The sequence below is a fragment of the Dipteris shenzhenensis genome, chromosome 21 (assembly GCF_047967505.1).
Source record: "Dipteris shenzhenensis isolate YYH24624 ecotype China chromosome 21, Dip_SZ_1.0, whole genome shotgun sequence".
Taxonomy (NCBI): domain Eukaryota; kingdom Viridiplantae; phylum Streptophyta; class Polypodiopsida; order Gleicheniales; family Dipteridaceae; genus Dipteris; species Dipteris shenzhenensis.
The window spans coordinates 20,884,444-20,912,296 of record NC_141616.1 but is presented as its reverse complement, the minus strand read 5'-3'; the positions used below and the strand labels follow the sequence as shown (position 1 = coordinate 20,912,296).

Here is a 27,853-nt window from a genome sequence, read left to right as displayed (position 1 = left end):
TCATTGCTCTACACATACCTTCTGATACAACTCACACTCTGGCCACATTTTCTCCAAAAAAATGACAACTTCAGAATTGCATAATTTCCATGACCACATCCTGACAACTCATTTTATAAACAACCATGCTCATATCTCCCCTGACTAAATCCGTGAAGAACAATCCCGGCTCTCTTTGGCTTCAAGCTTCTTCTAAAATCAACAATGAGCACCGGGTATGCTACAAGCATACAAGCATACACTATATCTCTACAAGATCTGCACGGGGATGTACATAGCCATCAAATGCTACTACCCCATAACCTATGAGCAAACTTCATGGACAACATGCTATATCGAAACCTGCCACAAGGAGATCACCACTAATCTATAGCCCAAGGTATTTTTCAACTCGTACAAGAAACTCTCCTAGCCTCTCGCTATTAGGTCCTCTTCTCTGTGGTCAAAGCTTTCATAGTCGTATTGTAACCATGTTACTTCTCCTCTACATCATAGAGCTCTCGGTTTCGCAGCCCAAATCCCCATAGCATAAGTAGTGCTCCCCCTTTTCAGAAACTTGCTGCCCTTCTCTTTCACTCCCGCATAATCCTTCTTCTCTGTGTTCTCAAGAATTTGCAGTGTCGCGGCTCCTCTAGGGGACCTGGCTCATGCACTTTCCTTCATTCCAAACACTCCACTTCACCATAGAGATACTAAGCCTCTGACTAGTAACTCTCGGCCTGTGCAGTAGCGACGCCTCAGCCAATATCTCTGCATGTCTTCAGTAAATACCACCCGCACCATAGAGCTCGTCATCACGGAGCACTTGGAGTCCATTTGTGCCAAGTATGCAGTCGAAAATCCACATCTCATCATGTACGTATGCCTTCACATTCCGGTTTTAACTTCCTGCTCACACGACCTTCCATCCACTAGGAACCTCTCTTACTCACCGAAAATTCACGAAGATAGTTGTAGCGACGACCATCCTCGTCCAACCACCATTAATTGCTTCTCCTTCTAAGACTCTTCAAGATCTCACAGCCGCTACCCTTCGTCATCACGAAGGTCCTTCCATGCTTCAGCTTCAGCGCTCGTGTAGTGGCGACCATTCTACCAACTAGGAGCTACCAGCTGCTCCTATCAAGTCACCTCAAATCCTCCTGTAATTACGTGCATCCCCCGGCAAGAACCCTTCTGATCCTCAGGCTCCCGTGAGGCAATGACTCCCTCTTCCAAACTCCTCCTTCCATCGTAGAGACCTCCCCGAGGCATAATCGACTCCCTCTTCCCGTGAAGTCCCCCTCCTTTTTCCTGTACTGCGCTCTTTGTTCTGAAAAAAACTGCCACCCCAAAGCCCGACTTGGCATCCTCTCCTGTTGTCGAATCCTTCTTGTGCCACCTACAGCCCGCCATGCACACACGTAACCATGCACAGCCACCTCACCCTTCCACATAGTCCCCTTTAACCTTACACATTTTCACCCCTCATACACATATTGAATAACACCCCCAACAACTAATTGACTCCATGCACTTGCACATTTTTGAATACAATTACAAGTATCCCATGTTTATTTTTTGGGACCCGCACACATACAAAGCAACCAAATAAGTGACACCATCTCAGGCAGGCCACTGGACAAGTCTATGCTTCCAAGATCTCATCATTTTCTTCTCTCCTGCTCACTACGGAGCATCCCGACCTTGGATACCATGAAGTGCTCGAAAGATGCTCACACAAAATCTGATTGAATGCCAGCAAGCACACACATAAGTTGAACATCACACATGTACCTATGTACAAGACAAGTTTGGGGTTCTCAAAAATCTTCACCCACCTTTAGCAACCCCTTTTCTTCTGCTGTGACATTCATGTCCAGCAGCCAAAGAAAAAACATCCGCAAACCACCTGGCTCAAAAACAAAGCAAGCTTGTGCTTTATGTCTCTGCTTTTCTCCTCCCGGATCAAAAGGATAACTTTGAACCCTCCATTGCCAGATATACATAATCCACCATCCTCCTGGATCAAATGGAATCATTAGCACACCAATTTGATGTAGCCACCAGCTCCTTCCATGTATCCACATCTTCATTAAGCCTCCAGGATCCCATATCTTATCCTGCCAAGATATTACACAACTCCACTGGCTATCAGCCGTCACACTTATATCATGAGTCTTGCTCATCTTCACATGAGCTACATCTTTTGAGGTCACAACCTCACACACAAATCTCACGGGCACAACCAGCTCATAATCCGTGATTAGGGACTTCTCAGCATTCCCTATTGTCTCAACCTTCGAAGCTGCAAAACTCAACCCATCACATGAATTATCAAGATCACTCAGGAGCAAACAAACATCTCTTCCACCTGAAGAATGCTCAAACATACCAGCATACTCTTTCTTGTCATTGCCAACCACACATGCAAAATCCATGAGGGTATCATCAAGTAAAGCATCCAGCTGATCATCAATCACACTATCACTGCTGTCCTTCTCAACATGCATACTGGTGTTTACATTCTCTTTCAAAGAGATCAATGCTAACATATCATCCAGTGCATCATCAAGAACACAATTCAGCTCATCCTCTGAATCACCATCATCTTGTAAACACTGAATCTTAACCTCATCATACTCATCACAGTTTACATGCACACAGTCAACACTTGTTGATTGTAGGTCTTTTACTTCATCAGTAATAGCCACATCAGCTTCATCTCCGTCACACATGATTGAGCTCTCACCCTCATTGCCAGTTTCACCTCTTTCTTCCTCACTTGTTGAACCTGAAATCTTAGCTTCTTCAGTATGCACAATCACAGTGTCAACCACAAATTGATTGCATTCAGCCATCATATGCACATCATCACCACACAACACTGGAGCATGATCATCATCTACACACACAGACTTATCCTTAGCTGCCTTTAATGGGCTCTCAACATTTCTGCCATCTATGGTAGCAACCCCTTCTCTCGGGCTCTCTTCTACCACCTCACACAGATCTAGCTGAGCAACACCCTCTTCCATAGCAAGTGACAAGCCTCCACTCATAAGTGTAATGATATCCAGCTCCCTTACATCATCAACATCCGGTTTCTTCAGCAGTGAAGACAACTGACTCTCTTCCTCTGATGAGATGCTCTCTTCCTCTATCTCACTCAAAAAATCTATCTCTTCATCTGTGACTGTCTCCTCAAGTTCCTCTTCCAACTCCAGCCTACAGCTCATCACATAATCTGGTACTCTCCTTGCACCAGCTGAACTTCCTTCTCCTCCATCCATAGCGTCTCCGCTGTTATTTTGACCTCTGCTTCTCCCTGCAGTCTCCATCCAATTCAGGCTGAGTGTTTTCATCAGCTCCACAGCTTCATGCAAATCCTTTCTCAGGGAATCATCCTGCATAGGAATAGACACTGGCTCTCTCTCTACATATGCCTTGATCATTTCTGGCCTGCTGACCAGGATTTTAGACTCCTCTTGCATGCCAAGCTGCCTCAGTCTCTTGACCTTCCATTCTTTCTCTCTAGCCACTCTGACTGCGTCCTCAAAACTATCAATATTCCTCAGCTCCACCTTCAGATGGAGTGAAGGCTCTAGACCAGCCACAAACCGGTCTCTCTTTATCATCTGCGGGGGTACTTCAGGAATCAAAGCCTCACACCATAGACTCCACAGTCTACTAAACTCTATCAAATACTGATCTACATCCTGATTATCCTTTTGCTGAATTTTGCACAACTCCTTCCATACTTCATTAGGGTTCCTGCATTGTGCAAACCGTGCAAGAAAAGCTGCTCTCACCACTGTATACTCCGGACTTTGCTGCTGAGGATGAGCAATCTTGAAGGCAGCCACTTGAGTCTGCAACCATGCTTTTGCATCTCCCTGCAAACAATAATTCAAGATCTGAAACAGAATCTGAGGGGTTGCCCTATCCTTCATCAGTGCTGTAAATTCCATCTTTTCCAAGAATCTCACTGCATTCTCATATGGCATCCCCCAAAACTCTGGAAAGTCCTCTGCCATCCTCACAATCTTTCAACTGCCACACACCCTGGCTTTCTCAACCACAACAAAACTGGAAGGCAACAAAATAAACACACTACTGAAGAAGCTCACTTTGCATCCGAAGAGCATTCTTTTTCCTACGGGCAAGCACTTTCAAAGCTCTCTGCACTCTAGCTCGGAGTCGGATCACACGTAGCTGGACTTCAATACATCTGTCCTTCCTGTGACCACATTTTCCACACCACTCACACTGTATCACTCTCATGTGTGGATTTCTCCCCATTGCTTGCAACACGTCTCAGAACACCTGCTCCTCCAATCTTGTAAACTGAAGTGAACTGCCTCCGTGGAGGCACCAAAACGTGGATGGACAAAAAGAGTAGAGCCTAACCCGCCTTCACAGCCACCCTCATCCACGTTTAAAACACCCGAACAACACAATCACAACGCAAAAGGCATCCATTCAACATCATTGCTCTACACATACCTTCTGATACAACTCACACTCTGGCCACATTTTCTCCAAAAAAATGACAACTTCAGAATTGCATAATTTCCATGACCACATCCTGACAACTCATTTTATAAACAACCATGCTCATATCTCCCCTGACTAAATCCGTGAAGAACAATCCCGGCTCTCTTTGGCTTCAAGCTTCTTCTAAAATCAACAATGAGCACCGGGTATGCTACAAGCATACAAGCATACACTATATCTCTACAAGATCTGCACGGGGATGTACATAGCCATCAAATGCTACTACCCCATAACCTATGAGCAAACTTCATGGACAACATGCTATATCGAAACCTGCCACAAGGAGATCACCACTAATCTATAGCCCAAGGTATTTTTCAACTCGTACAAGAAACTCTCCTAGCCTCTCGCTATTAGGTCCTCTTCTCTGTGGTCAAAGCTTTCATAGTCGTATTGTAACCATGTTACTTCTCCTCTACATCATAGAGCTCTCGGTTTCGCAGCCCAAATCCCCATAGCATAAGTAGTGCTCCCCCTTTTCAGAAACTTGCTGCCCTTCTCTTTCACTCCCGCATAATCCTTCTTCTCTGTGTTCTCAAGAATTTGCAGTGTCGCGGCTCCTCTAGGGGACCTGGCTCATGCACTTTCCTTCATTCCAAACACTCCACTTCACCATAGAGATACTAAGCCTCTGACTAGTAACTCTCGGCCTGTGCAGTAGCGACGCCTCAGCCAATATCTCTGCATGTCTTCAGTAAATACCACCCGCACCATAGAGCTCGTCATCACGGAGCACTTGGAGTCCATTTGTGCCAAGTATGCAGTCGAAAATCCACATCTCATCATGTACGTATGCCTTCACATTCCGGTTTTAACTTCCTGCTCACACGACCTTCCATCCACTAGGAACCTCTCTTACTCACCGAAAATTCACGAAGATAGTTGTAGCGACGACCATCCTCGTCCAACCACCATTAATTGCTTCTCCTTCTAAGACTCTTCAAGATCTCACAGCCGCTACCCTTCGTCATCACGAAGGTCCTTCCATGCTTCAGCTTCAGCGCTCGTGTAGTGGCGACCATTCTACCAACTAGGAGCTACCAGCTGCTCCTATCAAGTCACCTCAAATCCTCCTGTAATTACGTGCATCCCCCGGCAAGAACCCTTCTGATCCTCAGGCTCCCGTGAGGCAATGACTCCCTCTTCCAAACTCCTCCTTCCATCGTAGAGACCTCCCCGAGGCATAATCGACTCCCTCTTCCCGTGAAGTCCCCCTCCTTTTTCCTGTACTGCGCTCTTTGTTCTGAAAAAAACTGCCACCCCAAAGCCCGACTTGGCATCCTCTCCTGTTGTCGAATCCTTCTTGTGCCACCTACAGCCCGCCATGCACACACGTAACCATGCACAGCCACCTCACCCTTCCACATAGTCCCCTTTAACCTTACACATTTTCACCCCTCATACACATATTGAATAACACCCCCAACAACTAATTGACTCCATGCACTTGCACATTTTTGAATACAATTACAAGTATCCCATGTTTATTTTTTGGGACCCGCACACATACAAAGCAACCAAATAAGTGACACCATCTCAGGCAGGCCACTGGACAAGTCTATGCTTCCAAGATCTCATCATTTTCTTCTCTCCTGCTCACTACGGAGCATCCCGACCTTGGATACCATGAAGTGCTCGAAAGATGCTCACACAAAATCTGATTGAATGCCAGCAAGCACACACATAAGTTGAACATCACACATGTACCTATGTACAAGACAAGTTTGGGGTTCTCAAAAATCTTCACCCACCGTGTCAAAATTTCCGTGCTTTTTGTCAAAAAATCCATACAAAAATCCGCACAGTCCGTACATAAAATCCGTACAGTCCGTACTTTTTTGTCGAAAATTCCATACAGTCCATACTTTTGTCAAAAATCCCTACAGTCCGTACTTTTCTCTGCTTTTCCGTACAGCTTCTTCAGTTAGTACCTCTGTTCTATTGGAACTATCGGAGTCCTAGTGTGTGTGGTCCTAGAGTCCTAGGAGTGTCCTACAGTTGTGTGAGTGTGAAGAGTCTTGAGGCCACTTGTGCCACCTCATGTGGTAGGTGTGATTCCTCCCCTAGATTATAGGATCTAGATTCTCTTGTGCGTGACCTCATCTATGAGGTGTCTGTGCGGGAAGATAAGGCTTGCCCAGCCTATAAATGAGGCTATGTACTTGCTATGATAACACAATCTATCAACATCAGTTTATGCCTCAACTCTTGTCTTCAATCATGTGATCAAGTCTCTCACCCTCTCCTCATTTCCATCAAATGGTATCGGAGCGGGTCTTCCCTGACTAAGCCTTACCTCTCGCAATGAAGCGTCCTGCCCATCCTTCACCACTCTTCGGCTTGCCCATCCGTCGTCGTCACTCTACTGCAACAAACTGATCTCCTTCCGCTGCGCCACTCTGCTCGTTCTCTGCTCGCCACTATGCTCGTTCTCTGCTCTCCCCTCTGCTCGTCATCTGCTGCACCTCTCTACCCACGCAGCTGCTCCTGCTGCCCATGCTTCTCCTGTTGCCCACGCAGCTCGCCATTCTGCCCGAACACCTGCCAGTCCGACCTGCTGGATTCGAACCTGCTGCTCCCACGCTGCTTCTAGTTGCCCACGCAACTGGTTGCCCACGTAGCTAGACCTGCGACGGTGCCAGCCATGGAGCTAACTTGGCGACTGACGATCTGAGGGCTGTGGCCATCGACTCGCACAACAGACCTGAGTTGTTGCTCTACGCTGCATCCTGAGTACTACCGTAACTCGTCATCTCTGGTTGAGCGCAACAACTCGTCACCTGCCCGACATATCCTTTGAAGCTGCATCGCTTATCTGCAGCTGTTCATCGTGTATCTCTTGGGCTGATCTAATGATGTTCCTCTTTCTTTTGGAACTACGCTGTTGATCTTCTTCGTTCGCCTCTCCACATGAGCTCCATTGACCAGCAAACAGTCCGTCTAAGATATTCTGCGTTTTTGAAGATTTTTGCCTCATCTTGGGTGAATTTGTTGGGGCTTTTATGTTCTGAAGCTCCCCTAGTGTTGCTAGAACACTATGCTCTAGGAAATTTTGAAAAGCCCCAATTTTCTGCAAACCCTAATTTTTGCAGCAAACCCTAACCCTAAAATTTAGGGCTTTTCTGTTCTGTGTCTTCCTTTGGCATATTTGAAGCTTCTACCATGTAAAATTTGGGCCTTTTTTGAAATCTGAGTAAACATTGCAAGGGATTTAGAAACTGGTTGTAATAACAGCTAAGACCTTCCCACCAATGGATAGCATAAAAAACTCCTTGCTCATCGAGAAATTCTCAGGGAGCAATTTCCCAACTTGGCAGACAAAACTCCGGCTTCTTCTTATGCGAGAAGGGATATGGAATATCACCAATGGCAAGGAGCCAAAACCCCAAAGTGATGATGCTAGAATCAGTTGGTGGCAGAACCAAAATGATAAAGCAATGGCTATCATTGGCCTAGCTTTAGCTGACAACCTTATCCACCATGTGGATTTTGATAAGACAGCAAACGACGTTTGGGAAAAGTTAGAGAATTTGTTTGGAAATAAGATCAATAATTCCAAAGTATTTCTCAAACAAAAACTCTTCAAGCTCAAGATGAAGGAAACTGAAACCCTCAATGAACACTTGAGCAATCTTGGGTCAATTCTCCAACAATTATCTGCCATCTGAGCCATTGTTGAAGATGATGATCAAGTTGCTGTACTTCTCTCAAGTATTGAAGACATTTCCAAGTACAATGAGATCCTTGCTGTCCTAAGAGTCAGCCGCAATATGAGCTTTAAGGATATGGTAGCTCATCTCATTGATGAGGACCGTAGGCTTACAGAGAAAGCAGAATCTTCCTTCGAATCTGGCAAAGCATTCTTTCTAATGAATAAGCCCAAGAAGAACGGAAAACCTCTTAAATGTAATTATTGTCAGAAACTTGGCCATCCAGAGGATCGTTGCTTCAAGAAAATGGCAAAGGTACAAGCCAAAGAACATGCCAATCTGGTTGCGGAGCAGCAGAGGGAGGACGAAGACGATGAAGCTACACCTTCTGGACCTGAGGAACAAGCCTGCACTGCTGCTATTTCTGGTCTATCCCTCCATGAGGTGATAGATGAAGAGTGGGCTTTCTAAGAGTCATGTGTGTTAGGTACTCTGCCTTGGGTAGTCCCCCTAAAATGATGTAATAATTTGTCATTTTGTGTGCCTTGTCCTATAAAAGGCTCCACTTATTTCCATGTACCCAGTTAGGAGACAGGGGGGTTGTTATGTCTTTCCTTTATCAAGCCTGGCCGAGTTCCAGAATGTTGGTGTACTCCCTAGACCTATGAGTTCGTCATGCATCCATGCTCAGATTTGAGTCTCTGATCACGTTGACACCTAAGCCATGAGAGTGCTTGGTTCAACAACTAAATTATGCTCAGCTGTTAGCCTCTGAGATTGCCTGGGATGCACAGTCTGGATGATGTCATAGTTTCTCACCCTAGCTCCGAAGGGGGGTTTGTTGGAACTATCGGAGTCCTAGTGTGTGTGGTCCTAGAGTCCTAGGAGTGTCCTACAGTTGTGTGAGTGTGAAGAGTTTTGAGGCCACTTGTGCCACCTCATGTGGTAGGTGTGATTCCTCCCCTAGATTATAGGATCTAGATTCTCTTGTGTGTGACCTCATCTATGAGGTGTCTGTGTGGGAAGATAAGGCTTGCCCAGCCTATAAATGAGGCTATGTACTTGCTATGATAACACAATCTATCAACATCAGTTTATGCCTCAACTCTTGTCTTCAATCATGTGATCAAGTCTCTCACCCTCTCCTCATTTCCATCATGTTCCGTACACTCTTGCATGTCCGTACAGGCCATGTCAGACCGTACAGCCTCGATTGCTCCCTTTTCTTCTTTTCGTACAACTTCTGTCAGTCGTATAGTTCGTTTACTTGCTGCTAGTCTCAGCCTCTCTCTCTTTTTCCTTTCGTCTTTCCCTTACAGCATCTCCTTTTTACTCTTTTCATTTTCCCATGGATACTGTCAAGACCTACATGCACAAGAAGCAAAAACAAGACTCGGGTCAGGATGACTCGATGCATGCCTCTCTTGAGGCTCAACTGGTTTTTGATGCTATGGATGAGGGCTTTGAAGACACGCGCCGGGATTGGAAGGACTCTACTCATAATGGAGGTGGATGAAATCATTGATCCCGTGCGTGAATACGCCAAGCATGCTTTTTTTTTTCCCGGGACGCATGCCTGTAGCAGCAGATGTGGAAAATTGGCTCACTAGGACTTTGGGTGGTTGTTTTGTTCGGAAAGTGCATTATGCTGCTCGGGGGTTTTTGAGGTTATTATGACAGATGAACTGCACAAACAGATGCTCCTTGAACACTCCCCTTTGTTTTATGGGCAGCAGATGGTGCATGTTTTGCCATGGTCACCCACCAAGGATTATCAGGCTTTAATTCGCCATCAGTGTCCGGTATGGGTGGAAGTGGTTGACTTCCCTCAGTGCTTGGCTTCTCTCTAACCCAAAATTGCAGCATCATTGGGTAAGGTGGTGTGCCCTCCGCGACCAAATGGGAACTCCAACCGATTTTGCAATTTGTGGGATACTGATCATCCCACTCCTGACTCTTATTCTGTTACGGTGAATTAGGTGGATATGGGCAGTGCTTTTTACAAGCTCAAGTGGGGCCTATTTGCAGGTGCATGTTTTGAATGTAAGAAGTTTGGCCACATGGCTTCTCAGTGCCCTCTTGTTATTAATAAAAGGCCTTTGGAAAATATGCCTTCTCAGATGCCTACTAAAGAAATGATGGGTCAGCCCATTCTCAAACGGGTGTCAAGCCTCTTACTCTAGCTCAGGAAAAAGGCAAGACACCTGTTGTGTCCGATGGGAATGCCTCTCCCTCTATGCCTTCCACCTCTCAGCCCGAAGGGAAAGACAAAACTTTGCAAGAGGTTTAGCAAACTCCCAGGAAAACTGTCGCAGCTAGACAACCTTTACCTTCTCACACTTGGAATGGTGCATCCTCGACTGGTGGTACTCCTGAAGAAAATTCAGGAGTGGGTATTACATGGGCAGCTGTGACAGCCAGTCGGACTCTCTTTCCCGAAGAAGATGTTGTTGGTTTGCTATCCACTTCTCAACCAGTTGTGATACCTCAAGACCGGGGTCTGGATCTTGAGGTTGATATGCAGGCCTGATTTCAGTTCTCCCTCTGCTGTACATAATCTGTAAATATGCTGTCGAAACTCATATGTTTGACACTTAATGTACAGGGTTTGTATGATGCTTCTAAATGGAAGACAATCTGGGGGTATCTCAATCACTTACAGCCAGATGTGGTAGCTTTACAGGAACATAATCAGCATGTGTATGCTGGACAGCATGGTCATTTTCACAGTTATGAGATCTTCTATGCTGGACAGCATTCCTTTTCGGGAGTGGTCTTTCTGATCAGGCATGATCTTCAACCCTCTGTGGCCTTCAATGATTCATAAGGCAGATGGATGGTTATGCAATGCATTGTAGAGGGTGATATCTTTAAATTTGCATCTGTCTATGCTCCCCAATCCTCCCGTCATCAAGGACAGATTTAGGAAGATATGCAGAGGTATCCATGGAGGCAGTATGCTTTTCTTTGTGGTGACTTCAACAATGATCCTCAGCCACGGGATAATACATCTGACCATACACATATGTTGGCCTCTCAGAGGCAGAGCTGGTCTAAATTGTTGCTTGATTTCAATTTTGCTGTTCTTTGGACAGCATCTTATCCATTGCTGCCTAGGTTTACTTTCCAGCACAATGCTCAATCTACATATAAAGCTAGACTGGACAGGTGGTACAGAGTTGATCCTCAGCACTCTGATACTTTTACTACTACCTTGTCAGTTGATTATGCATTTGTGCATTCTGATCATGCACCTCTACGTTTGAGGATTTCTCTGCATGACATGCCAGATGATCCGCTTCCACACAGAAGGCTCCTCATGGTTAACAATAGATATTTGGATCATGATCATTTTAAGGCCATGGTGTATGATGCATGTCAACCTCTTTCACCTCAGAGTTTTATTGATACTAATTATGCCTGGGATGCATTTGTTGCTCGTATGCAATCAGTTATTCGGGATTATGGCAAAATTTATCTCAAAACATTGAGGGATATGGTTGCTCGAGCAAAATCTACTTGTTAGTCTTTGACTGAACTCAGTCATTTTCAGTCTTTGTCTCTTGAAGAAAGCACATCTTTATGCCAAGCTAGACATTGTTTGCAAAGTAATGATCATAGAAAATTTGCCAAATGGGAGACAAGAGCTCGTCAGCGAGCTTTCTTGGATAAAGGTTGCTCGTCGAAGGGTTTTTTTAAAAGCTTACATCATAATCGACAAGCTACCAATATTTGTCGTACTCTGCTTTCTGATGGACATTGGACTTCCTCTCGAGCTCAACTTGCTGCAGCTTGTGTTCCTCATTTTTCCAAGCAGTTTGGACAGGCTGATCCTCTTTCTCCGGCAATACTGGCAGCCCAGACTCAATTATTGCAGCATGTTTTCCCTATTGTTTCTCATGCACAAGCTCTTGAGCTTGAATGCCCTTTCACTGAAACAGAATTGACCACTGCTGTCTGATCATGTGGTAAATGGAAATCTCTGGGATGGGATGGCCTTACGGAGGAATTTTTTCTTGCATACTGGGATCTTCTCAAGCCCATTTTGCTGCGTATGATCAACCATGCTGGGAACAGCAACATATGCCAGTTTCTTGGAAAAAAGGGCTAGTAAAGCTTCTTCCCAAAAAGCAAATTTGTGAATCATTGGTTGATTGGAGACCCATTACTCTTATGCCTGTCATTTATAAAATCATCACCAAAATGGTGGTCGATCGTATTAAAGGATACTTGCATGATGGTTTATATCCTGCACAATATGGTTTTGTTCCTCGCAGGCATATCACTGATAATATTGCTATTCCCCGCAATACAAAGCATGATCTTTTTGAGCTAATGCAAGCTCTTTCTTTATATGGTTTAGTTGCTAAGGCTTCATGTAAATTTTCAGAAATCAAAATTGTTGCCTTTGCATTCCAAGGAATGGCACTCTCTCTTATGGCCTAGAGAAATCATCCCACCAACTCAATTGGTTCATCATATTGGCTATCCTTTGAGTTTGACACTTTCTCCTCGTCAACAATCTGATTGGATTCTCGCAGCACTCAAGAAAAAGATGGAGTACTTGAAATTGGCAACTTGGCCTCTGAATGTTCGTCTTGGAATTGTGAAAGTGGCTAATATTGCCAATTATAGGCCAGAAAAGTATTCTGGTCGAATGTCTGACCGTAGTTTCGATATCATTGAGACCTGGTTACACAAATGGGACGAGGCCTTCGCCATTTGTGAAATCATGAATGATATCAAGAAAATCCGCGAGGCCACCCACATGTTTAATGAGGCAGCAGATAGGTGGTGGATAAAACAGCAGAAAGATGGAGTGGCATCCACTACTTGGGAGAGGTTTAAGAAAGAATTTAGAAAACACTTCTTACCTCCTGATGAAGCATCCCAAGCTTGGGATCAGTTTCGAAACCTTCGTCAGAGAAATTTATCAGTGGCGGAATACACTGATAAGGTCAGAGAAAGTGTAATGAAGGTTGATGAACCCCCTACCTCAGTCAATCCAAGTAAAAGATTTTATCCTTGGATTGAATGATCGAATCAAGATGAAAGTTTGGGCTAAGTATGCGAACACGCTAGATGAAGCAATTGCCATAGCCCTAAACTATGAGGATGTAAAAGGGAACAGACCAAGTGGGTTTGTGCAGGTTGGGACTCAGTATGGGTACCCGAAGAAAACTGGTTTTAAGAAGAAGTGGATTGGGAGTGCCTCACAGCCTAGTGGTCAAGCCAAGCAGGCGAAACCAGTTGAGACTCCTAAATCAAGTACCACTATTGGAATGAAAAGAAAAGTAACACCAATGGCAGCCCGGGCTTGGTCGAAGTCTTCTTTGAACCAAGAGCAAAGGGAAAAAGCGAGGAGAGAAGGCTTGTGTTTTGGATGCCTTCAGCCTCATCAGTGGAAAGATTGTCCACGAAACAAGGATCGTCAGATGGCTGAGATGGTGGTCTTAGAATGCGACGTGAAAATGGAGGGAAGTCCCAGAGCAGAATAGATGCAGATTCAGCTAGCGCGATCTTCTCAAAGGTCAGTATCTGTTTTGTTATGTGTGTCTGTTGCTAAGTTAGTAACTAGTGCATCTGATAATATCCTGTCAAAGCCCGCAGCAACAGGATATACAACCTTTAATGATACCGAGTTAATTAAGATGAAAGGGCAAGTAGCTGATCATGATGTCATTGTGTTGTTTGACTCAGCGTCAACGCACAATGTAATTAACTCCAAGCTTGTAAAGAGGCTGAAACTAAAGACTAGTCCATCTGACTATGCATATACAGTCAGAATGACAGATGGAAGTTCAACTGAAATATGGGACTAAAGGGTTACCCAGTTGAAGCTTCGAATTCAGGACTATGCTGAGAAGCTTGATTTTGAAATGACAAAGCTTGCTCATGCAGACATAGCCTTGGGCAAGGCTTGGCATTCTAGGAAGAATACAGACATAGATTAGAAAAAGCACATTTATCAATTCAAGATGAATGATGTGATGTATGTCTTACGAGGTGAAAAAGATATACCTCAAGGACCGTTGGTTTCCGTAATGGAAATTCGAAAAGCTCAAGAAGAGTTTTTGTTTCTTTGTACAGCATCGGTAGAGCCAATTGATGATTCTTCGACTAGCACTGATGTTGCTCAAAATGGAGAGATGGCCAAGCTGGCTAATAAAATAGCAGAGGAGTTCTCTGATTGTTTTAGGGATGAGCTACCTTATGGGTTACCTCCAGAGCGGAATGTTCAGCATAAGATTGAACTAATCCCGGGGGTAGAACCTGTAAATAGACCTCTCTATAGGTTGAGTTTTACCGAAGAGGCGGAGGTGCGAAGACAACTGGAAGAATACCTCAAGCTAGGGTAGATTTAACCAAGTTTCTCACCTTTTGCTTCGCCAATGATATTAAAGAAGAAGAAAGATGATACTTTTCACCTCTGTATAGATTACAGAGCATTGAATAATATCACTATTAAGCAGAGGTATCCAATGGCTCGGATCAATGATTTGCTAGATGCATTACATGGGGCCGTAATTTTCAGTAAGATAGATCTTAAATGTGGCTACCATCAGATCCGTATTAGAGCCGAGGATGTGCATAAATCTGCTTTTAGAAGTAGGTTTGGACATTATGAGTTTTTGGTAATGCCCTTTGGACTTACCAATGCTCCAGCTACATTCGTCATGCTTATGAGCGATTTACTACGTCCGTATATCGAAAAGTTTATAGTACACTTTATTAACGATATTCTGGTATTCAGTAAAAGTAATACTAAGCATCACGAACACTTAAGAATAGTGTTCAGTACTTAAAGGAAAGCCAGTCTTTATGTAAATAAAAAGAAAACTATACTGTGTATGGTAAGACTTGAATATTTAGGATTCATAATTACTCCTGAGGGGGTAGAAATGGATCCAAAGAAAGTGGCTGCGATACTAACTTGGCCAATCCCTAAAAATTGACCGCTTTGCGATCATTCTTGGGATTTGTCCAATTTTATCGAAGCCATATCAAAGGATATTCCGAAATAGTATCGCCATTGACTGATCTGACCTCAGATAAAGTACCTTTTATATGGGGACAGAATCAACAGAAAAGTTTTAACACCATAAAACAAGTTGTGGTCTCAGGACCGGTGTTAAAAATAGTTGATCCCCAGAAACCCTTTTTCCTTGAAACCGATACAGTGGCATTGCGGTAGGAGCAGTTCTCCTCCAAGAGGAAAGGCCAGTAGCCTTTGAAAGCAGACCGAGGAACAATGCAAGTACGCAATCGGAAGATACCCACGGTGTTGGTTGCATGGCATGGTTTACCTCTATCAAAAGCTATCTGGGAATCCGTATACCAGGTACGAAAAGTATTTCCAAACTTTATCATCGAGGACGCTGATGCCTGAAGAGGAAAGGAATGTTACGCTTAAGTCGAGGTAACATGACCTCAGAAGGGTCAGTCGGCATTTTCCTCTAAAGAATCAATGCTTGTATTATATTTGTTTGGGCTTCATGTAAATGATCAAAAAGGAATCAAGGTCAAGGTCCTTGGTGAGGGTGACATGGCACTAGACTGGGTGAATCTAAGGCTAAGGGACCTAAATGCATGAAATGTGCCAAGGGGCAAATGGCTTTAATGATATCCCAAGAGAGGGGTAAAAGATGCATTAAGGAGGGACCCTAAATTGAAGACATGTGGCATACTAGCTCCACCTAGAGAATTTTGGGGCTTGGTGGAAATTTAGTAAGCAAGAGCTTCAACGTAAGAAATTTCAGATAAGAAAGCTCACTACCACCGAGATCGGCTGGGAGGTGATTTTGTGTGCCTGTGCTCGTGATTCAATGTAAAGCTAGGAGTAAGCAGTTCTAGATGTGTCAAGGTTTTCTTGTGAAGAGCTTTGTTGGGTATTCTCCCTCATGGACAGCTCTTGGCACGACGACATATTGCTTCCTCTATTTGTCGCAGATGTCTGGCTCCGAGAGAGACTCTGCCTCGTCTCTTTTGGCATTGTCCTTCCTCTCGTGCTTTCTTGGACTTCCTTGGGCAGATTTTGAGAGCCTGGTTTCCTCAGATTGCTTTTGGCAAGTTCTTCTGGCTTTTTGGTGTACATCCCACCCAAACAAGAGTTTGATTTCTTTTTTGTTTGGGTTCCGTACTGGGCACTCTGGACTCTTGGAAGGATCGTAATCATGGGGTCTTTGGTGATCTTGTTTTTTCCACTTTCCCTTTCTTCGGACACTCTTTGCAGCAATCGCTTTTTTATTGCTTGCAATCTCGTGTCTTTGATCATGATGTATATTTGTCCTACACTGAGATTTTCTCTTGATGTATTATAGCTCTCCCTTTCTCGGATAGCTTCTTTGTAATATAATGACTCAAAGATTCCACCCCAAAAAAAAATGTGTGTGTGTGTTCACATAAAGTATTACCACATTAAAAAAAGTCTGTATGTTCACATGTGCGTGTTTTGCCATTGCCACCATGATATGAAATAATGGAAGGTCATCTCATCCCATGAAAGTTCAATTATATGATAATGCATACAAAAGTGCCTTACAATACATTAAGGTTTATAGCAATAGCAAAGCTAAGGTTTTGGCGTGTAAAAGCTGACTTTTCTTGTTTCATCTTGCATATATCATTCTTTATGACAATATAATACACTAGGTGCATCAAGATATGTACTTAATCCTATAGCCACAGTAAAGGACCATAACTACATTGTTTCAATTAGGAGTTCTTATTCATAACTAGTTCTTGTAGACTCGAGACTAAACACTCATAAATAAGCCGCAAATTGCATAATTTTGACTTGAAACTAGCGTAATAGCAACTAAAACTTATGGGATAAAGCTATGCTTCTAGCCTCTTTGACTTTGTTCTACACTAAAAAATCCACCATAACAAGCTTCAATTGATTGCTTGAAATTAGAGGAGAAAGTTGACCTTGCTATATCAAGAGCATATCTCACAGCTTTGCTCGTCTCCAAACGGCCCTTCTTTTGTAGATAAAGGTGTAGGTCGCCCTACAAAAAATAGTGATCATGAGGCATTAGCATCCACGCAATTATAAAGCATGCTTAAACCACAACATCTATCATTTTTCCTACAACACAAATACCATTGAGGACAATCTTATATGTACTCTCTCTCTCTCTCTCTTTCTCTCTCTCTCACCACTTCTTGAGAGTATCAGAGGAGGGATTCATCATCAGACCCCACTATCATGAGGACAAAGGAGTCCATGCACTGAGGATTGCCATTGGTCAAATGCCGGTTTCGTCCCATCAGTTGAGGATTGAGGCAGAGAGAGCGACAGCTATACCCAAAGAGCAGCCTGTCTTCACACTATGTACGCTAGGGGCGGTTGAGACAGAGGAGCATTTTGTTTGGGTTTGCCCAACCTATCCGAGGGCTTCGGTCCTAGAGGGGAGTGGCTAGAGGGGAGTGGCTTCGGTCCTCTATCACGACCGATCCATTTAACTGACCAAGTCTACATTTGGCTCTTACACCTAGATGAATCCAAGAACATTCCCAAACTCATGCTCTAAAAACACAACACAGTGCAGTTTCAATCTCATGATAGTCACTCATAAAGTTGAAAGCCATAAACTCCATCACGCATAGTAGTGACTAGCTACTATGACATCCCCACTGATGTTGTGTGGATAAAAATGTAAATAAGTTTTCCACTTGTTGCATGCTGATGGGTAGGCACATAGCTAGTGGGTGGTAGTTTTGATTTATGGACACTCTCTATACTGATGTAAATATTTTTTGAGATTGTAAATGCTTTTGCAAGGACTCTTGGGAAATGATGACAGCAGTGTGGGTGCACCAGACATCCTACAGCATGGTATCCAGTGTGTGACTGTGTGATTGTGTGGGATGACAAATGTTTTCATGGTTGTCCTGAGCTAATATATGTGCATGAAAGCATGAGCATTTTTTGTCGTGGATGCCTTGTCTCCCGTGTGTCGGGATTATTTCACTATATGTGGTTAGTCGGTCGGCAATTAGATGCTAAGTGCTTGTGGCATGCATTAGTGTGCACAAAGTCTAAGTGTGGTACATATAAGCCTTGGTTTAAGCTGTGGGAAAGCTTGGCAAGTGGTAAAAGGCAAACCGCCGCAAGCATGAGGTGGCTAATCAAGATGACGTGGCTGGAATCAAGAAAGGCATGCATGCAACTGTGACTACGAGAGGGAGATGGGGAGTTTCTGGATGAGGAGCTCGCAGGAGGCGATGTCGGATTCTGCTAGAAGAGGGATGGTGTCTCATCTACTAAGGGGGAGTGAGCTTCTGAGGGGACGAGGGCTACGATACGGTATGGAGGCTTGTGAGCGACAAGGAGCATGCGAGGAAGGCGTCCTTACTATGCAGGCCGTGAGGATTTCAGAGAAGGGAGGGTGTGAGCTTGTTGGGGGAGAGAATTGTTTCCTATGTGGAGAGATTCTTGGTGGCTGTGGTGATGATATTGTGCAGCAAGGAGTATCTTGGGCAACAAAACTCCCTGAGCTTTGTGTGTAAGAAATAGGCCATGATGCTTAGATTCTCACGTGAAGGAGAGGCTCGCTGTTGATGGGAGGTCGCGTGTGAGCAGGAAGCTAAACTTGGGTGTGAAAGTTATTGTGGGTGACGGGTTCCTGGAGGTGGCGTCTCTACTGTGTATAAGGAGCTCTGAGAATTTTGTTGGTGCACCTATACTCTATAGCCGGGTAGAAGGGCAATTGCTTTTGGAAGGAGTTATATGGCTGTGGCGTGTCGACTATGGAGTGTTGGGCTTGACGATTGAGAGGCCGTAGCTCTGTTGGGAGGTGCTAATTGGAGGTGGTTTGATAGATGACTACGTATGGGCTCGAGAGAAGGGTCATTGCGAGTGCTGCTGGTATCTTCACGCGATGACGATGGGGCTATTGCACTAGGAGTGAGGCTGCTGGACTTAGGCCTGGTGACACTACTACATGGAGAACCTTGGAATGGGAGAAATCTCCTTGAGCTCCAAGAGTAAGACAGTCACAGTGCTGGGGATCAAAGCGTGAAGGCAGAAATGGGTTATGAGCTGTTGTTTTGGAGGTTGGGAGCAGCTTGGGTGACGGAAGGCCATGAGTTCGTGAGCTCCGCGACTCCATGAGCTGAGAAGCTAAGAGATAAATATAATTTCTTGAAGGTGACAGATAACGGGGGAGCTTTGAGATAAGGATGGTGACTCCATAAGAGGTTGGTGAACCCTGTCAACATGTGAGCACTGTGAGCAACAAAGAAAGAGAGTCTGTAGGAGAGTTTCGCTTGTGCATGACAAGTGCGGGCCTTTGCTTGACCGGGAGCTTCTAGATGAAGGGCGTCTCTAATATGCAGGCTGACGGGAAGCTGGAGTACCTTGGACGGAGAGAGCATGAGCTGCAGCAAGAATGCGGGCTTGGGCTTGCAGGAGATAAAGAGGCTGAGGCTGTTGCTTGAGGTGTCTTCCGTGTGGGCTTGTATGTGGCTGGTTATGAGCTATTGCTTAGCAAAAGCTTGAGGAATAGCTGTGGTATCATTTTCTGCTGGCTGGAGGACTGTTGGCGACATGATGCTATGAGCATGGAGTATTCTATGAGCAAGAGAAGGATGTAAACAGTAGAAGTGGTTGTGTAAGAGTAGAGATGTTGATGTGATCTGTTAGCCAGTTCTTTTCACTCTTTGGTTCGTGAACTGCGGCTTTGGGGAGAGTTATGGAATGCTGGAGCTTGGTGATTGAGAAGGAGATACTATGGTGCAGTTATGATCACGTGACGAGTTACAAGCTGTTGCTCTTGATGGAGGCTTAGGCGTCTTGGCTGTGGAATTCCTGATTGTGGGTTGATGTCTTGAAAAATCATGAAGATAACCTTTGTGTGGGTTGTGGGTTGAAAGCATTTTGAAGCTGACTGCTCTCTGAGTTGTTGAGGGAAGTTCAGTTCTGAAGTCTACTTGTCTTGGGCTGTGTAGTCTTTGGGTTCTCTTTGAGTTTGTGTGGTCCAGTTTTAGTCAGTTTTGAGGGGGGCTTGTCTCGGTTCCTAGTACGAGGATACATGCTCTAGTTGCTGGGATATAAAGCTACCCACGCTCTTCTAATCTCATTGGGTCGTGGCCATAAATGCTTTTTACCGTTACAGTAAAAGAATGAAATGATCATATCACTGGAGCTTGGGCCGGGGATTTGTGATCTGCCATTTGAGGGATCCAATGTTGAAATTTTGATGTCCGTGGTCCATGGTGATTATTGGACTGTAGTAATATATGTGAGTGATGAGGAGTGGGCAAAGGTTGTTTGGCTTCCGGAGGAAATGTAGCCAGAGTATGTGCTGAATGTAGATGTATGTAGAGACGAGGATTTTGAATGAACGTCTTTTACCTTGTGATTGTGTTGTTCAATTGCTTTAAATGTGGATGAGGGTGGCTGTGAAGGCGGCCTAGGCTCTATCTTTTTTGTTCATCCAACGTCATCAACGCCCAACAGTGGGTGTAGACCATAGTATAAAAATATGCTTTCACACATACAAATCCACACACCCACACATACTTGAGCATCCATTTATACAAAGTCTTCGTACTGAGTTTCTGTCAGCACTCCAAAGGTGAAGGGCAAACTCAGTCATGACGAAGGCCAGCACTAAAGGAGAAGGCTCTGTTTTGGGGCTCAGTCTGATGGAGATGCGCCGACACAGGGAGACTACTGCAACAGATCTGAGAACAGCAGGGAATGGCCAGACCACAGGACAAAGAGGCGGACCGGGCTCAACAACGCGTCACAGACTTCTATACATTTGAGTCACCCCCAGGACACATCAGGATTCAGAGTTGAGGAGGAGGAGCTAGCCAACATGAGAGCAGCCTGGATTAGCAGCCAACAAAGTCAAAGTACCACAGAGAGAGGGACACTGTCATGTGCACGGATTGGTATCTGACGTGTACTGGGTACACAAGACTAGCTCAGGTAGCCTGGGGAGGCTTAGAGCTAGGCAGGCTTGATTCTCGGGTTGAGTGGCAAGGGTACGAACCAGTTAGAGGTCTTCGCTATTTTTGGCGCTTGGGGCCCGAGTTTATAAAAGGGGCCCAGGGGTTCAATTCTCAATAGAGCCGATGGGAGCAAGTTTCGTTCCCAAGTGCTAGGTCTGATCCTGGATTGAGTCGCGGACGCGCGCCTGCATCATAGCGTAGCCCAAGGCCCAGTAGCAGATCCCAAGCTTCACAACGCCACCTGGTGGTATGGGACACCAGGCTGGTTTGGATCTGGTTGGGAGTTCGTGCCAATAGCTCAGCTCGTGGCTCGGAGGGGACATCTCTTGATTCGGGATCACATCCCGTAGATGTCATGGTTGGGTGGTGAGCAGCCTGTTAGAAATGACCCAACAGAGGGTACACGCAGCGGAAGACTTATAGTAATGCCCAGGAGCTCACACAGTGTGCGGTGTGGGTGTGGAATCACATACTTCTTTACTTATGTGCATACAATAGGTGTGCAGACTCATCAATAGACAATGAACCAATCAGATAGAGAAACCACCAAAATATATATTTCCGTCCACAACTATGGACACAATACAAAAGAGACAGATCCAGAGTCCCACCAATGGTGTGGTCCTCTGATCTTACCACAAAGTCCTTCTCCTTTCTGCTGGCTATCTCTAGACTCGAGCCCGCGTGCTCCACCTCGAGCTTCTGTAGACTTTCCGTCCAGAATGATCCTCTCCACCTTGCTGTCTGGAAACTAGCCTAGGTGGGCAGCCTCCTGCAAGCTAAGTCTGCAGCACAAGGTACTTCTTTCTCCTCCTGACTATAGGCCCAAAGGTAGCCCTGCTGCTGCTCCTTCTGCTGGTGGACTGGCTGCTCCAGATGATGATGAAATGAGGCCCAAGGCCTCTCCTTTTATAGGCCCCAAGGCCTGCACCAAAAAACCGACTGGTCAGCCCTAATCTGGCCGACTCAGTCTGTCTGAAAACCGACCCCACAGCTCCCCATTTATGGGACTGTGGGCTGCCCTTTTGGGGCTCTCATTACAAGGGCCCTTGGCCCACCTTTCAAGGGCAGATGCCCTACTATATATACAGTGTCCAGCCCAGCCTCTGCTCCCCCGCCTTGCCACATGGCCCTGCGCCACTGTTTGCCTCCATGTGAGGCCTGTTCCAGCCTGCTGTGCTGGCCTGCTGTCATTGAGCCTTGTCCAGGGCTTGCTGCAAGTCGAGATCCTGCCTGCAACCCTTGCCATCCGGGTCGCCTAATACGTGACTGCATCCTGCCATGAAGGCGCCTTGAGCTGCCTCTGCCAGGCCCTTCACTAGCACCTGGGTACCATGCTTTTGTGCTTAGGTTCACCCCCCCCATGCTCTCCTCATATGGGGGCTTACAGATGGGGAGGTGACCTTTCCAACACAGCCTGCTCAGTTTTCTCACGTTGTGTGTGTTCTTGTGTTTGCTTGCAGATCAGAGGTTTCAGGAGTGCTGGGACGTGTCAGTTGGTATCAGAGCCAGCTCCTGAGGTAGGAACTTCTGATGCAAAAATCTTGGACGATTTGATCCTCCAGGTATGCCCTAATTTCGAAATTTGTTGCTGCAAGATCTTGCTGGTTCATGGGTTATGGGAAGTGGTCAGGATTTAGGGAAAAGGTAGGAAGAAGGTGAGTGATGATTTCGAAATTACTGAAGGGAAAAGTGAGAGAGGGTGTGAGGTGTAGCTAGGAGAGAGTGGAGAGGATTGGAGGAGAGGCGTGAGAGGGGCTGTTGGGTAGACGAAGGGTTGACAGGAACCCTAGGGGATCCCGTGTTTTGGTCAGGGCTGCGTAGGGGTTAGGTGACGCAAGTAGGTGAGGCTGAGGGTGCGCCTAGGGCTGGAGCGTGATTCGGCCAGGCAGGGGGGTGCGCCATAGGCTGGAGCAGGGTGCGGCTAGGCTGTTCGGGGAGGCTGATGTGCGAAAAAAGCACCACCCTCCAAGTTGGGAGGGTGGGGCGAGAAAAGCATCGACCCTCCAAGGTTAGGAGGGTGTGCATGCTAAAAAGAGCATCAACCCTCCAAGTTTGGGAGGGTGGGCTTTTCTAGAAAGCATAGCTTCCTAGAATAGCTGCACTGTCTCCTTTACAACCTGGCGAGATCCCAAGCTCAGCCACAGCCTATGCTAGAGTGCGCCAGACGACCTCTCCACACCTCTACCAGAATTTCACCACCTAGGTACGGCTACAGCTGCAGCAGATTTCCGTACAGTACAGCCTGCAGCGGAACCAGCAGGAGGAGTCTCCGGGTTCACCTACTCGAGCTGATCGTCAGCTTTGTACCCCTTCTTCTCGGCCAGCTTCTCTTCTTTCGTCACCTCCTCTTGGGACGGTTTTTTTTCTCTGCTCCACTCTCCTTCCAGCTTCGATTCCACCAGTCACTTCTCTCAGTTCGCTACTCTTTTCAGATCAGATTTCAGACATGGCTGATTCTGTAAATCCTGAGTTTGCCATGGGTGACCAGGATTTGGACTACCCTACGGAGGAAGACCAGGGTCTCTACGACGATCTGATTACGAAGAAAGCCTTCAGTGAATTCACAACTGCTCTTGATGGAAAGTTTGAGCAAGTTAATGCGAATCAAACGGGGTTGACGCAGCAACTCCAAGGGATTCAGACTATCCTCACACTTCTGACTAGCACTGTTCAGGCGCTCACGCATGTGGAAGCCATGGCTTCAGTGTTAGGTCCGAACATAACTCCAGATCCTTTTCCCAGAGATCAGAAGTCTCATACCAAGGAGGTTGTTGACACTTGGTTGCACAAGTGGCAAGTACACTTCCAGTTCCACCCATACCCAGATGAAAAGAAAATACAGCTTGCAGCCGGCTTCATGTCAGGAAAGGCTTTGTTATGGTGGAAGGACCTCCAACCTAAGCCTGTAAGATGGATAGATTTCAAAGGGGTCTTCAGGAAGGAGTTCCTGAAGAAGGAGGACGACTATGATATCGTAGGCAAGCTTAAAGCCCTCGATATGTCCAAGCTGAACTTGACTTTTGAGGTTTATCTTCAGAGGTTTCGGGATTTGCAGACCAGAGCTACAAAGATGGATCCAGTGACCTTGTTAGGTTTCTTTGTGGATGGTTTGCCTGACTCCTACAAGTTGCAAATTAAGAAGAACAAGTGTACCACGTTGCAAGAGGCCATGAATTACGTGTTGGAAAGGTCACCTCCCCATCTGTAAGCCCCCAAATGAGGAGAGCGTGGGGGAGGGAGACCTAGGGCAGAAGATGCCCAGAGAAGAAAGAGAGAGGGGGCTGCCACATGGGCAGCACCTCACAAGAGAAGAAGGCTGCAAAGGACGGAACCTGTGGAAGGAGCAGAAGGCGGGGACAGCAAGCCCTAGATCTGACCTGGCAGGGCGCGATGACATCAGCAGTGTACGGCGCAGGACGCGTGGCTGGGAAGAGGGCCTGGCAGAGGCACAGATATGGCAGGATGTGCAGGCCCAGATATGCAGCAGGAAATGTGGCTGTCAGTGGGCAGGAGGCAGGCCTTTTATAGGCTGGATACCTGCCTTGAATGGAGGGCCAAAGGACCCTGGAAGTTTGGGCCAAAAGCCCTGGGGTGTGTGCCCTTTTAGGGCTGGACCAGCCACAGACTGGTCGCAGGCCTTTTATAGGCTGGATACCTGCCTTGAATGGAGGGCCAAAGGACCCTGGAAGTTTGGGCCAAAAGCCCTGGGGTGTGTGCCCTTTTAGGGCTGGACCAGCCACAGACTGGTCGGCCAGTCTGTAACAGGCTGGTCGGTCTTTTTGCCAGCCCCCTTGGGGCCTATAAAAGGAGAGGCCCTGGGCCTCATTTCACATCACTTGGAGCAGCAGAAAAACCCCATCAGAAAGGAGCAGCAGGGATCTTGTCTTGGGCCTCATCACTGGAGGAGAAGAGAGCATTCAGTAGCTGCAGACTTAGCTGAGGGTGCTGCCCACCTAGGCTGGTGCAAAGACAGCAAGGTGGAAGGGATCTAGACGGAAAGTCTACTCACGCTCGAGGTGGAGCACGCGGGCTCGAGTCTAGAGATAGCCAGCAGATAGGAGAAGTACCTTGTGGTAAGATCATAGGACCACACCATTGGTGGGACTCTCGATCTGTCTCTTTTGTATTGTGTCCATAGTTGTGGACGGAAATATATATTTTGGTGGTTTCTCTATCTGGTTGGTTCATTGTCTATTGATGAGTCTGCACACCTATTGTATGCACATAAGTAAAGAAGTCTGTGATTCCACACCCACACCGCACACTGTGTGAGCTCCTGGGCATTACTATAAGTCTTCCGCTGCGTGTACCCTCTGTTGGGTCATTTCTAACATTACGCGCGTATTTATGATGATACCATGGCCAGTGCAAAGGGAACCACAGTTTCCGACTCGAGTGGGAAGAACCAACGGAAGTTCTTCCAGTCTACCACTGGTACCGGGGAGACGAAGTCTATAGACAGCGCCTCCAAGAAACACTTGACTCGGGCAAAGAATGATCGAGCCCGTTTCCTTCGTACCTTGAAGCTTCAGAAGGAAGGCCGTTGCTTCTACTGCGACGAGCGGGGCCACACCAAGAATGAGTGTCCAAAGCGCAAGAATCAAAAGCAAGCGCTGGGACCGAAGCTCCAGGCGGGTCCGGGTACCAATACCAAAGCCAAGGGAGCGAACCAAGTTTCGATGACAGGTATTTCTGTAAATGTTATTACCTGCCCACTTTCTTGTAATTGCACTTTTAATACTTCGTTATTTGGTTCCCATGATCTTTTCCGAGTTTATGGAGAAGTTAGGGACCAAAGAGTTCACATTCTCTTTGACCCGGGCAACTCTCACAACTTTGTTAATTACAAACTTCTGCAGAAGACCAGTTAGAGGTCTTCGCTATTTTTTGCGCTTGGGGCCCGAGTTTATAAAAGGGGCCCAGGGGTTCAGTTCTCAGTAGAGCCGATGGGAGCAAGTTTCATTCCCAGGTGCTAGGTCTGATCCTGGATTGAGTCGCAGACGCGCGCATGCATCATAGCGTAGCCCAAGGCCCAGTAGCAGATCCCAGGCTTCACAGTTCCACCTGGAGGTATGGGACACTAGGTTGGTTTGGATCTGGTTGGGAGTTCGTGCCAGTAGCTCAGCTCGTGGCTCGGAGGGGACATCTCCTGATTCGGGATCACATCCCGAGGATGTCATGGTTGGGTGGTGAGCAGCCTGCTCAGTTTTCTCACGTTGTGTGTGTTCTTGTGTTTGCTTGCAGATCAGAGGTTTCAGGAGTGCTGGGACGTGTCAGACACAGAGACCTCGGCAAGACAAAGAGTGCCCAGAGCACATTCTATTGTGGTCCGACCTATCACAGCATTCCTTGGGGGTGACCGACAAAGACAAGGGGTCACTCTGGACAGCCTAGAGAGTTCAGAGATCGAGGAGACCACGTCCCCCACCACCACTGCACGAGGCAGCCTGATAGGCACAGATACGGGATATCTTCACAGCTCATTCAAAGAGCCATCACTCTGACGTGCTTCGGTTTCTGAGTCCCAGCTCCGAGACTGACTTGTCTTAGTTTGTATTTGGATAGATTGATTTGATTCAGTTTGCACTTGAGTGATTATGATCATGACTATAATTTTGCTAGCATAGATTAGTACTCAGCAAGGGCCCTAGCATGCCCTTTGCTGAGCCCATTGAGGCTTGTATGAGTTCGCTTTTTCTGTGCACTTTGTCATATAGTGCCCGCTAGGCCTCCCACGGACGTTAATACATCTCTCTCTATCTCTCTCTCTCTCTCTCTCTCTCTCTCACACACACACACACACACATATTAGGCCATCATGGAGCCGGGTTATATAGAGCTTGCACGTGTACTTGGAGCTCTGCTTCTGAGCAGTATTTGATTGCTCTTTTCCTACTATTTTGTACTAGCTTTTTTGCATTTTTAGCACTTAAAGGGCCTCAGTGAGCCCTTTGCTTCAGCCCACAATGGCTTGTATGGGTTACATGTATTTTGTACCTTGTCTCATAGACCCGCAAGGTCTCCTGAAGACCTCTCTCTCTCTCTCTCTCTCTCTCTCTCTCTCTCTCTCTTTGCACTTGTGCTCTCTAGAGCATATTGGAAAAGAATAGAAACAATGCATTAACGCTTTCTCATAGGAGAACTAGGGGCAAGGCACGGACAGCCTATCCCATGCAATCGGCTTAGACGGATATGATACCACTGGAGGGAGAAGCATTCTGCCAGTATATGGGGTACCTCAACAAGCTTGGGAAGACCGATGCAAGTCAGATACCACATAAAGCAATGGAGGTTACAAAGACCAATGGCTGGCGCAGAGACAGAGCGAAATGGATGGACCTATGGTGCATAAAGGCTGCTGATATACCTGAAATCAGAGAATTAGTAATGCAGAAACACTACAGAAAATATGGCTAGACCCAGGAACAAAATACAATTTTACGAGTGGGAAATTAACCCAATGGACAGTATGAAAGGCAGAAATCACTTGCCGAGGATATAACAATATTCAAAAGGCATTTAATTGCAAAATAAGAACCAGCTCACATGAGCTAGAGGTGGACATTGGAGATGGGCAGGTGGGCAAGACCCAAGATCTCAAGACAAAAAAAAAATTGCAAAATCTGCCTCGCAAGGGAGGTAGAAGATGAGCAACGTGTGCTCCTAAAATGCTGAACCTATGCACACATCAGAGAAAA

General features: G+C 46.1%; 1 protein-coding gene across 1 annotated transcript in view; it reads right to left on the bottom strand.

Moving 5' to 3' along the window:
* LOC147888617 (integrin-linked protein kinase 1-like) overlaps window positions 1-27,853 on the bottom strand; it is a 59,656-nt gene that overhangs the window by 20,651 nt on the left and 11,152 nt on the right. Inside the window, exon 6 of the mRNA XM_087392480.1 lies at window positions 17,118-17,197. Coding sequence (XP_087248606.1) covers window positions 17,118-17,197 — 80 coding nt within the window. The remainder of the gene's footprint in view (window positions 1-17,117; window positions 17,198-27,853) is intronic.